At 39.9% G+C, this 12982-nt stretch overlaps 1 protein-coding gene across 1 annotated transcript in view; it reads right to left on the bottom strand.

Moving 5' to 3' along the window:
• Window positions 1-12982, bottom strand: part of cacna1ha (calcium channel, voltage-dependent, T type, alpha 1H subunit a) — a 231528-nt gene that overhangs the window by 64790 nt on the left and 153756 nt on the right. Inside the window, exons 10-14 of the mRNA XM_068003426.1 lie at window positions 12228-12413; window positions 11545-11662; window positions 10988-11143; window positions 9365-9452; window positions 9060-9268 (exon numbers count right to left, since the gene is read on the bottom strand). Coding sequence (XP_067859527.1) covers window positions 9060-9268; window positions 9365-9452; window positions 10988-11143; window positions 11545-11662; window positions 12228-12413 — 757 coding nt within the window. The remainder of the gene's footprint in view (window positions 1-9059; window positions 9269-9364; window positions 9453-10987; window positions 11144-11544; window positions 11663-12227; window positions 12414-12982) is intronic.

The raw sequence follows: 12982 nt of genomic DNA, 5'->3' as shown, positions 1-12982 counted from the left end.
AAGGATACAGAGTAGCAAATTTGCAGGGAAATTACAGAGAAGTGCAAGAACTATAGAGTAGTGATAATGGGGGACTTCAACTATCCTAATATAGACTGGGATAGTAATAGCGAAGAGGGGGAGGAATTTCTGAAGTCTGTTCAGGAGAAATTTCTTGATCAGTATGTTTCCAGCCCATCGAGGAAGGAGGCATTGCTGGATCTGGTTCTGGGGAATGAAGTGGGGAAACATTTAGAGAACAGTGACCATAAAATCATAAGGTTTAGATTAGTTATGGAAAAGGACAAGGAGCAATCTAGAGTTAAAAATACTTAATTGGAGGAGGGTCAATTTCAGTGGGTAGAGAACAGATCTGGCCCAGGTAAATTGGAATCAAAGATTGGCAGGCAAAACTGTAATCTAAGAATGGACGGCCTATGAAGAGGAGATGGTTTGGGTACAGTCTAGGTACATTCCCATGAGGGGGAAAGGTAAGGCAACCAAATCCAGAGCTCCCTAGATGACGAACAAGATAGAGAGCAAGATGAAGCAGAAAAAGGGGGCGTATGACAAATGTCATGTTGATAATACAAATGACAACCCGGTTGAATATAGAAAGTACAGAGGTGAAGTGAAAAAGGAAATGAGGGGCAAAGAGAGAATAAGAGAATCAACTAGCGGCTAACATAAAAGGGAATCCAAAAGTCTTCGATAGGCATACAAATAGTAAACGGGTAGTAGGAGGAGGGGTGGAGCTGATTAGGAACCAATGATTCCCCAATGACACTTGACCCACTTCATTCCCAAGAACTACGCACTGAGGTACTAAATGAGTACTTTGCATTTGTCTTTACCAAGGAAGAAGATGCTGCCAAAGTCACAGTAAAAGAGGAGGTAGTTGAGGTACTGGATGAGGTGAAAATTGATAAAGAGGAGGTACTAGAAAGGCTGGCTGTACTTGATGTAGTTAAGTCACCCGGTCTGGATGGGATGCATCCAAGGTTGCTGAGGGAAGTAAGGGTGAAAATTGCAGAGGTGCTGGCCATAAACTTCCAATCTTCCTTAGATATGAGGATGGTGCCAGAGGACTGGAGAATTGCATCTGTTACACCCTTGTTCAAAAAAAGGGTGTAAGGATAAACGTGGCAATTACAGGCCAGTCAGTTCAACCTTAGTGGTGGGGAAGCTTTTAGAAACGATAGTCTGGGACAAAATTAATAATCACTTGGACAAGTGTGGATTCGTAAAGGAAAGCCAGCATGGATTTGTTAAAGGTAAATCGTGTTTAACTAACTTGATTGAGTTTTTTGATGAGGTAACAGAAAGGGTTGATGCGGGCAATGTGGTTGATGTTGTGAATATGGACTTTGAAAAGGCGTTTGAAAAAGTGCCACATAATTGGCTTGTCAGCAAAATTGAAGCCCATGAAATAAAAGGGGCAGTGGCAGCATGGATACGACATTGGCTAAGTGACAGGAAACAGAGTGTGGTGGTGAATGGTTGGTTGTTTTTCGGACTGGAGGAAGATATTCAGTGGTGTTCCCCAGGGCTCAATACTAGGACCACTGCTTTTTTTGATATATATTAATGACTTGGACTTGGGCGTACAGAGCACAGTTTCAAAATTTGCAGATGACACAAAACTTGCCAGTGTAGTAAACAGTGAGGAGAATAGTAATAGACTTCAAGAGGACATAGATAGGCTGGTGGAATGGGCAGACACATGGTAGATGAAATTTAACGCAGAGAAGTATGAAGTGATACATTTTAGCAGGAAGAATGAAGAGAGACAATATAAACTAAATGGTACAATTCTAAAGGGGGTGCAGGAACAGAGAGACCTGGGGGTAATGTGCACAAATCTTTGTAGGTGGCAGGACCAGTTTAAAAAAGCATACTGGATCCTGGGCTTTATAAATAGAGGCATAGAGTACAAAAGCAAGGAAGTTATGTTGAACCTTTTATAAAACACTGGTTCGGCCACAGCTGGAGTATTGTGTCTAATTCTAGGCACCGCACTTTAGGAAGGATGTGAAGGCCTTACAGGGGGTGCAGAAAAGATTTACTAGACTGGTTCCAGGGATGAGGAATTTCAGTTACATGGGTAGACTGGAGAAACTGGGGTTGTTCTCCATAGAGCAGTGAAGATTGAGAGGAGATTTCATAGAAGTGTTCAAAATCATGAAGGGTTTAGATAAGTTAAATAAAGAGAAAACATCCCCATTGGCAGAAGCGTCGAGAACCAGAGGTCACAGATTTAAGGTGATTGACAAAAGAACCAAAGGCGACATGAAGAAAAACTTTGTTTACGCAGCGAGTAGATATGATCTGGAATGCGCTGCTAGTAAGGGTGGTGGAAGCAGATTCAATTGTGGCTTTCAAAAGGGAATTGGATAAATACTTGAAGGGAAAAAATCTGCAGGGCTACAGGGCAAGAGCGGGGGAATGGGACTAACTGGATTGCTCTTACAAACAGCCGGCATGGGCTTGATGGGCCGACTGGTCTCCTTCTGTGCTGTAACCATTCTATGTAATATTGAGCAATAAAAGATTACCTATTTGCATTATCCTAATTGTTAAATATGGTTTAAAAACTGTTTCCTTTCCCCTTCCCCTCAATTTTATGCCCTCCTCTTCTGTACGTCCTCTTAGGGTTCCACGAATGTTATCACCCCTGAGGTGCCTTATCAACAGCCATCCTTCACGTGAGCCTAGCCCGTGTGTGTCAGTTGTGGAGGGCATCACTGCCAAGTCTAACTCTGTCCTCACCCGACATCCACAGACAGGAACTACCCAGGGTGGGGAGGCGTCAGTGTCACTGGATTATGATCAGAAGTGGAAACGCTTGGTCATTTTCTCCATCCTAGCCAGTGGGTACTAAAACCAATGTTAGTACCTATACTATCACCCTGGCTGCGATCAGCTCACTCAGCACGGTGGTGGGGGCTTTCCTGAACTGCATGATACATCGGGTAGTGTATTTACACGCAAAGAGAGCCATTGAGCAAGTGGTGAAGTGTTTCATACTGGGCCCGATGCATGGCAACGCTCTCTTTTCAACAGCACTGTCTTTCGCAGCACTTAAACAGTGCAGCCCTGGTTTGAATCTTTCTCCTGAAAATTTTAAAATTGGAAAAGGTGAATTCAGAAGCATTTCAAAAAATAATTGAAGTCAAGAATTCAGTTGGAGATACAATGATTGTATTGGTGGTAATAATATAACTGATGGTATGGGTTAGGGGGCATCCTTAAAAGGTTTTCTCAGCAAGTGTCTCCTTATAAGAATTTACCACTTACTGTTGTAAACGACGTGAGGGGAAAGCTTTTGCTTTGTCTGTGGTCTAAAAGATTCTCAGGAATGGTACCACCATAGGTCTATCAACTAGGAAATGTTTTAAAGGTCAAACGGTCAAAGAAGTTGCTTTTTTTCTTTGTCTGCTGCCACTTATTTATTACCTCGAGCCTCCCCTAGCTTTCAGTATCAGCACAAAGTTTTGTAAAAATCTCTTGACCGCATTAAAAACAAAATCAGTTTTAACCCTATTCTATCTTATAGCTTTCACTCCCAATTCTTTCTACATTAAGTGACAACAATCAGACTTTAAAGCATAAAAACAGAAAATGCTGGAAATACTCAGCAAGTCAGGCAGCATCTGTGGAGAAAGAAACAGAGTTAGCATTTCAGGTCGATGACCCTTTGTCAGAACAGGGAGAAGTTGAAGATTAAACAGTTTCAAGCAAGTACAGAGACAAGGAAAGGGGGAGAGGGGAAGGGAGGAAAGAACAAAAGGAAAGGTCTCTGATAGGATGGAGGGCAGAAGTGATTAAATGACAAAAGGGATGATGTGCAAGGCAAGGGGGGTAGTAATGGGACAAGTAAAGAAACAAAAAATGGGTCTAGAGTAGCTGTAAATAGCAACATCAGAGCCACATCATCATCTGCATATTCGAGCAGTGTGCTCAAAATAAGCACAGGAAGACTAATGGCCACGATGATCCCAGTATTCAGGACAGACATTGGTAAATAAAAGGTGAAATGGTAGACTCTTGTATTCAGCTTTTACCCTTGCAGTTACTGGGATAAAGCTCAAATACAATTTTGCTTTCCTTGTCTGGAGTATTTTTAAACCTATAGGATTCTGTATGTGAAATTAATTAATGTACATGCTCCAAAGTTTGATTGATTAGGGAAAGCAGCGCGGATTTGTTAAAAGCAAATTGTATTTAACTAACTTGATTGAGTTTTTTGATGAGGTAACAGAGGGTCGATGAGGGCAATGCGGTTGATGTTGTGTATATGGACTTTCAAAGGCGTTTGATAAAGTGCTGCATAATAGGCTTGTCAGCAAAGTTGAAGCCCACGGAATAAAAGGGACAGTGGCAGCATGGATACGAAATTGGCGAAGTAACAGGAAACAGAATAGTGGTGAACGGTTGTTTTTCGGACTGGGGGAGGCATACAGTGGTGTTCCCCAGGGGTCAGTACTAGGACCATTGCTTTTCTTGATATATATTAATGACTTGGACTTGGGTGTACAGGGCACAATTTCCAAATTTGCTGATGACACAAAACTTGGAAGCGTAGTGAACAATGAGGAGGATAGTGATAGACTTCAAGAGAACATAGACAGGCTGGTGGAATGGGTGGACGCATGGCAGATTAAATTTAATGCAGAAAAGTGTGAAGTGATACATTTTGGTAGGAAGAACGAGGAGAAGCAATATAAACTATAGGGTACAATTCTAAAAGGGGTGCAGGAACAGAGACATCTGGGGGGTATATGTGCACAAGTTGTTGAAGGTGGCAGGGCAGGTTGATAAAGTGATAAGAAAGCCTATGGGATCCTGGGCTTTATAAACAGAGGCATAGAGTACAAAAGCAAGGAGGTTATGATGAACCTTTATAAAACACTGGTTTGGCCACAATTGGAGTATTGTGTCCAGTTCAAGAAGGATGCGAAGGCCTTAGAGAGGGTGCAGAAAAGATTTACTAGACTGGTTCCAGGGATGAGGGACTTCAGTTACGTGGAGAAGCTGGCATCGTTCTCCTTGGAGCAGAGAAGGTTGAGAGGAGATTTAATGGAGGTATTCAAAATCATGAAGGGTCTAGACAGAGTAGATAGGATGAAACTGTTCCCATTGGCAGAAGGGTCAAGAAATAGAGGACATAGATTTAAGGTGATTGGCAAAAGAACCAAAGGCAACATGAGGAAAAACTTTTTTACACAGCGAATGATTATGATCTGGAATCCAATGCCTGAGGAGGTGGTGGCGGCAGATTCAATCATGGCTTTCAAAAGGGAATTGGATAAGTACTTGAAGGGAAAAAAATTGCAGGGCTACGGGGATAGGGCGGGGGAGTGAGACTAGCTGGATTGCTCTTGCAGAGAGCCGGCATGGACTCGACAGGCCAAATGGCCTCCTTCCATGCTGTAACATTCTGTGATACATTACCAGCACTTGCTGTCCAAAAAAATGGGAGCAGTGGTTACGCTCTGAAGTTATTGAAATTAATGTCGAGTCCAGAAGGTTGTAAAGTGCCTAATCGAAAGATGTGGTGCTGTTCCTCGAGCTTAAGTTGAGCTTCATTGGAACAGTGTAAGAAGCTGAGGACGGAGAGGTCAGAGTGGGAGTGGGACAGGAAATTAAAATGGCAAGCGACCGGCAGGTCAGGGTCACGCTTGCGGACTGAGTGGAGGTGTTCAGCAAAGCCTTTATAGTATATCATGGCTGCCCTTATGAAACAGCACATCCTTACTGTTAGCAACACCATGAGAGATCTGCTATATATATATATATATATATATATATATATGTATATATATTACATTATATAGTAAACATTGTAAATGGTACACCTGCCGCTGTACAAGATTCTGTAATGTGTTTAAAAGTGTAACAGGTTTTATCACTCATGGATAATATGATGTTTGGGAGATGGATCACTGTTTTGGTGAAGAAAGAGCCAGTATTTCTTTGTCAAACATTTGGGATAGAACATGTCTTTCATACGGTGTACTTATAATTTATAATACATACATCAGAATTACATTTTACATTTTTATGGAAGCAATAAAAAAAATTGAGGAGAGTGCTAGGATATTAATGAAAATTATAATAAGGTAATACATTAAACCCATTTCCGATGTTGTTCACATTTTGAGGCTATTCCCATCAACTGCTTTTCCTGTTGCTAAGCTATTCTGTACTGTGTCAACAATGTGAAGCAATAAAATATGCACACAAGATAAAGCAGTAGGTTGATGCTGTGGTAAATGATTTGGTTTGGGAACCACTAGTATCAAACACATGGCAATTGCTGAACTTAGCATGTCTCATTCAACAATTAATCACCTACTCTATGCACACATTAATGGAAACAGTACCATTTGGAACACTTTCAAAAATCAATTACAAGTAATTAGAACCAACTTTAATATCCTTTTTCTGTCCTAATGTCAGACTGGGTCAGTTGGCAGCACTATTGACTCTGGGACAGAAGGTTGGGATTCAAACCTCACTCTGGGATATGAGCATGAGTACTGAGGGAGTGCCACACTATCGGAGGTGCTGCCCTACGGATGTGCTGTTAGTTAAGGTCCTGTCTGCTTGTTTAGAGGAACGTTGAAGATTCCATAGAACTATTCGAAGAACGGTGGAAAGTTCTCCCAGTGTCCTGACCAACATTCCTCCCTCAACCAATGCCATCCAAAACAGATTAGTTGGTCATTCATCCTCCCTCAACCAATGCCATCCAAAACAGATTAGTTGGTCATTCATCTCGTTACTGTTTGCAGCATTTGTCTGTCGCGTTTGCCCACATGACAACAGTTACTGCATTTCAAAGTAATTTATTATAATTGAAGTGCTTTGAGGTATTTCTGAGAGACGCAATATGTGCTAGTTTTTATTCTACTTTTTTGTTGATGACATTACCAGTAACATTGATTGGGAGAGGTTACTGAGTTTAACAGTGAGTGAATGCAGCTGAAATAGTAATCATCAATGGACCCATGGTGCATAGCTGTATTTCCAGAGATATTAATTTGGCTTCATTACACTGTTGAACTTAGTAACTCCTTCCAACTAGTAGCTGAAAAGATGTCATCAGCACTCACTGTTTAAAGAAAAATAACTTATAGAAACAGAAATATTCAGATAAATAGGTGTTATCATTTATCTTTCTTTGTAATGGTTTATTTTTTAAAAAGGAGTCCCAATAATGAGGCTCTTTCTTTTACATTTCTATAGAACTCATCATATGCAGAAAGACACCTGTAAAAGGCCAAAGGAAGAAAGTGGACATCGAGCAAGAGGGGAAAAAGAATTTTGGAGGCCGTGAGCACAGTTGAAGGGAAGGGTTTCTTACAAAACTTTTGAAAGGAGGGAGGGAGTTGTCAAAGCCCCCCCACCTAAGCCTCCGCTGCTCTTGGGCGCCCTCCTGAGTGCTTCTTGCTTCCGCTCGGAGGAATTGAATGCCACTAGACACTGTGGGCAGGAATTCCTGATGGGAAGCTGCATTCAAAGTCTTGCAGCTGCAAAATAAAGTAGGAGAGTGGGAACAGTGCAGTGGATGGAGTTGGGGGCAGCCAGAGAGTGGCTTTAATTTTGTCTGCAACTTCGGACATATGACTGTGTCCTGAAAATGATAACTGTCTGTGTTTTACACAGATGGTTGGCACATAAGTGTTGGTTGTCAAGAAGATATTGAAAAAGGGGTACGTTCAGCAAAAAGTATATGGTGGAGCCAATGGCTGGGATGGAGGGAGAGGGTTGTATGGTGTCGCAACAGTGAAAAAGAACAACAATGGCAATAGCAAAATGTAGGCAGGAGTGAAAATGATATATATGGACAGGGAAAGATACAGTGATAGCAAACGTGAGAGCGGAAGAAAGAACAAGTAAAGTTCCACTGAATGAGAGTCAGAGAAAGAAAATGTGGGGCGAAAAAAGAAGAAAAAAATGTCAGCCAGATATAGTAATGTTAAAGACAAGGACAGCAAACATAAGGTGAAAATAAGAGTAAAATCTAAAATCGAGAGAGCGATTGTGACAGATTGGAAGCTAATGCAAAGTGTGCATAATGGATACTGAAACCAATAGAAGCAACAATGTGGAAAGGTAATGCTCAGCAAAAATGAACTAATGGGAAAAAAATTTAGAAGAAATAAAATTAGGAAAACAGATTGAGCAAAAGAGAAAAGCTGAGACAAATGCCATCTTTGCCTCAGTATATTTTAGGCCGGCTTTTTTGTCTTTCACTGACAGTAAAATTATAGGAACAATTTTGTATGGTCATTAACAGAGGATTCAAATATGATGTAGTCACATGTATTGGAAAAATAGTTGTACTTCATAGTTGATTAAATGTGCACGTAATGCCATCGACCATTGAACATAGTCCCTCCATCAGAGAGGTTAATAGGATAGAATTAACTTATTAAAAAAGAGCTAAAATGAAAATGGAATATCTTACTTTCATTAACCAGCATGTTATGTTCCTTAGTGCTTTGAAAATTAAATTGATTGTTTAACAAGTGAAGTTTATATAATTTATGAGAAAGAAGTCACACTTGAATGTACATCTTGCAGTCTTTGCAGTATAAATTTCTCATACTGTGTTCCCTAGCATATAAGGAACAAATCGTATATATGCAACTCTGTCAGTACACCATTTGTAAGCCTGATCAACATGCCAAATTTACCAGGCGTTATGATAGGTAGATTCAATCGTGTTTTACATATCATTATATCATCAGTGTGTAACAAAACAGCAATGGCTGTTTAACTTATTGGTGAAAGTTTACTCAAAGCTCTTTTTTGTTTGCAGAGGTGTTCAAAATATTTCCTTCAAATTTAGAAATGGTAAATTGTAAGTTAAAATAAAGAGAGTACATTTTCAGAGATTCTGCTTGATGGAAACGCAGAGCAGTGTCGCTGAAAATTTACCCCAAGTTGACTTAAATGCCATCCAACACCACATGTAATATTTCCTGACAGTAGTATAATTATCTGTAAGTACATCTAGACAGTAACCAAAAAGTAAATATGTAACAGTGTTGTGCAATTGAGCAGCTTACCAAAGACCTCTGGTCATAATTCATGGGATCAATGGAAGCACTGCTGCCCCTTCTGGAATCTATATAAGTATGAACTGAATCCATGTATGGTGAACTCTTTGGTGTAGGCATAGGGGTAGCAGCAGTACGCATGATAATCGGTGGTTGTATGCTGCTTCGCGAATCCAAATGTCCATTTGATGTCATGACGACTGAATACATTTTTAATTCTGCGGAAGGTAGAACAGGTATTAATACAAAGGCAGCAATCACAAAAGGAAGATTTCTCGGTATACAATCAATAACAATTATTCATAGTCACTCACCTGTAGAAGGATCTTTAAATCTTTCACACTCATCATCAAAGTTAGCAGATGTTTTCTCTTCGTCTGTATCTGATCTGTTGGCATCACCCTGGAACATTAATTTAATATGAAACGCTAATAATAAGAGGTAACTTGGAGCACCTGTTAAACTCAGGTTAGAAACACAAAATGGGTTAAGGCCTCTTTTAATTTCAGACAAAGGAATGCATCTTTGTCTGCTTATATCCCACACTTTACTTCAAGGCAAAGGTTTTAAATTTAAACATTTGAACCTGGAAAGTTAAAGGTATAGTTATGGAGCAATTTTATCAATGTCTGCTCTTGCTAATGCCAGGAACATAAGTAGGTTATTCAGCCCTTGAGTCTGTTCCGCTATTCAATTAGATCATGGCTGATCTGTATCTTAACTCCACTTACCCACCTTGATTCCATATCCTTCATATACCCTTACCTAACAAAAATCTATCTCTGAGTTTTGAAATTTTCAATTGACTTAGCCTCAACAGCTTTTTTGGGGACATAGTTCCAGATTTTCACTACCCTTTGTGTGAAGAAGTGCTTCCTGACATCACCCTGAATGGCCTAGCTCTAATTTTAAGGTTATAACTCCTTGCTCTGGACTCCCCCACCAGAGGAAATAGTTTCTCTCTATCTACCCTATCAAATCCTTTTAATCATCTTAAACACCTCAATTAGATCATCCCTTAATCTTCTAAACTCAAGGGAATACAAGCCTAGTCTATGCAACCTGTCTACACAATTTAACAATTTTAGCCCCGGTATCATTCTGGTGAATCTACATTGCACCTCAGCCAAGGCCAATACATCCTTCCTGAGGTGCAGTGCCCAGAACTGAACGCAGTACTCTAGATGCAGTCCAACGAGAGCTTTATACTACTGTAGCATAAAACTACTACCCTCTTGAGATAAAGGCTAACATTGCAGTAGCCTTTAGTGATTTCTGTACATAGATGCCTAAATCTCTCTGCTCCTCCACAGTTCTTAGCTGCTCATCATTGAGAAAATACTCTGATCGAACTTCCTTCCAAAGTGGATGACCTCACACTTCTACTGCACCAATATGTATTATTTCTATTAACTGTTAAAATGTTTCAATTGTTGGTTTCTGAAAAGCTCCCCTTCTTTAAAGTGGATTGTTTTAGCTGAAGCCCATTCTCTTCAGTACACACACACACACACACACACACACACACACACACAACTACCCCTCCAGATTCGTTGCGAGGACATTTCAATGGAAGAAATCATATCTATAATATTGTTTTTATAGTCTCTTTTATAGCTTTCTAAAGTGTTCCTCATATGGACGAAGAAGTCTCAGAGAGCTTTCAATAAGGAGAAAGGGCATGTGGTGGACATTAAAAAGGGGAGGAAAAATGAGGAGGCTAGGATGGAGAACCGAAGATATGGTTTGAAAACAGGAAGGTGACAAGGTGGAGTGAACTTGGTAGAGAATTTCAAAGGGCAGGACTGTAGTGGCTAAATGAGCAGCTGCCAATGATGGAATGGAGGAGAATGCAAAGATGGAAGGCAGAAGCTCACTAAGAAAAGGTAGGGTGAGACCATGCAAAGACTTAAAACAAAGTCTAGCACACAACTTACCTCTGCTTGGAAGCCTTCCACAAGAATAGCAACCAATAAGTTGAAAAGCACATAGTTGCCGAAAGTCATTAATGCCACAAAGTAGAGGGCAGCCCAGGGTGAAGTGGAGGCCATTCCATTATACAGGACCATATTCCAATCCTCCTGAGTAAGGATCTGAGGACAAAGATCTTGACATTACCATTTGAACATGAAGCTATGGAGTATTTGGTACTTGCCAGTATTCTTATTCCAGATTGCCAGTACAATCTATGATGGTGTTGGTGAATGTTAAAGTCACACATCAGTTTAAAAACATCACACCGGGTCCTCACAGACTCATAAGGTTAAAAATGTAAAAACACATATGTGGGTAAAATACATTATGGCAAAATTATCATCACTAATTACAAAATTAAATATGTGCACAGCTATCTGTAAACAATGTCAATCAAACAACATGCTGAGAGAGTATTTTTGTTAATTTTCCACAAAGATTGCTACGTTTTAAAGAATCCAGTGTCAATTTTCTCATTATTACAGCAACTTCATCTTTCGCTTTCATAGGAGAATCTCACCTGAAACACTGTGACAATTGCCCACAATAAAGAATCAAAATTCTTTCTGTCTGGGATTGTGTCTCCATTCTCAGTCTTCAAGCTGAATTTACATCCAAACAGGTGCATGCCCAGTATACTGTGTGTTAAAGCAGAATAACCTTTATAAATTTAGGAATAACAAAACAGACATGTCAGCCAGCAGCAGCTCTCCCCTAACCCCAAGGATGCCTTTAGAAGTCTTACATCACTAAGAACGTAGATATTAAAGTTTAAAAATAATATTTAACTCTTCTCCAAGAGGGAGCCGGACCAACCAGTTCTTGTCTAGGGCAGAGATCACATCATACAGAAGGTAAGTGTCTTTACAGATAACACATGATCCATGATCTCCTGGACTGGTTTCGATCGCCAGAGCGGATCAGAGAAGAATTCTCCGAAGTATTTTTTCCTGTATTGGCCTTAGTTTTTTTTACCTCTCCCAGAAGATTACATGGCTGTAGGGGGAGGTAGGAAGTTTTTAGTCATGATGCTCCGGCCATCATGTGTGTGTGTGTGGCAGGTTCGATGGACCAGCTGGTCTTTTCCTTCCCATCATTTTTGTGTATTCGTAAAGCAAAGCAGGGTGAGTAAAATTAAATTAGCTAAGCTGCAATAATAACACATTATGCTGAATTACCATGCAAATGAGTTTTCATAATCACCTGAAGATGAATATGAACAGCATGAGCAGCATGCAGAATGTAGCCACGTTGTCCATGGTTTTCATCAGAACCACTAGCTGGCGTCGCAATGCAGGCAGGAAACGGACAAGCTTCAAAACTCGGAGTAGCCGGAATGTTCTCAGTATTGAAAGGCCACCATCAGACTGACCAATAATTTCCCACACGCTAATAATAAACAAGAAAATGTTGTTTATCGCATTATTTTTAGGACGAGCAGAAGGATCAGTCTCTCAAAGAATTGTTTTTTTTAGCTTGCTCGCAGATTAGTAGTTTTTAAAGATATTTGTTAACTTCCTCATGCTGAATAGCTGAGGAACTTTTATTATATTTTTGTATTTCTTCATATCATTGTGACTGAACATATGAAGCAGTGTAAAAGAACATGAAAAAATAGTAGGTCCAGGCATGGGGAAATTGTCAAGGAATAAACATAACAGTAAATGTACCTTCAAACAATCTGTCAAATTTAAACTCCTTAGGGTTGAAATTGCATTGTGCAATAAAAGTAACAAATAATCTGTTTAAAATAAGCAGGGTAATGCTTTCTTTAAAATAACAGACAAGGGAATTTCATACTAATGTCTTTAATAATATCACTCAATGATTTTAGTCCCTTTGTTTTATTGAAAAAATGTATCAAACCAATATTTTCAAATTGTGATTAATATTATTTCCTATATTCAGGTTTCAAACTTTCTTGCAAAGTCTCACTTGGTTCCCATTCTGTGCAGAGA

The sequence above is a fragment of the Heptranchias perlo genome, chromosome 22 (genome assembly GCF_035084215.1).
Source record: "Heptranchias perlo isolate sHepPer1 chromosome 22, sHepPer1.hap1, whole genome shotgun sequence".
NCBI classification, from domain to species: domain Eukaryota; kingdom Metazoa; phylum Chordata; class Chondrichthyes; order Hexanchiformes; family Hexanchidae; genus Heptranchias; species Heptranchias perlo.
Note: the sequence above shows the minus strand (reverse complement) of the source record. Positions and strands in the feature narration are given on the sequence as shown.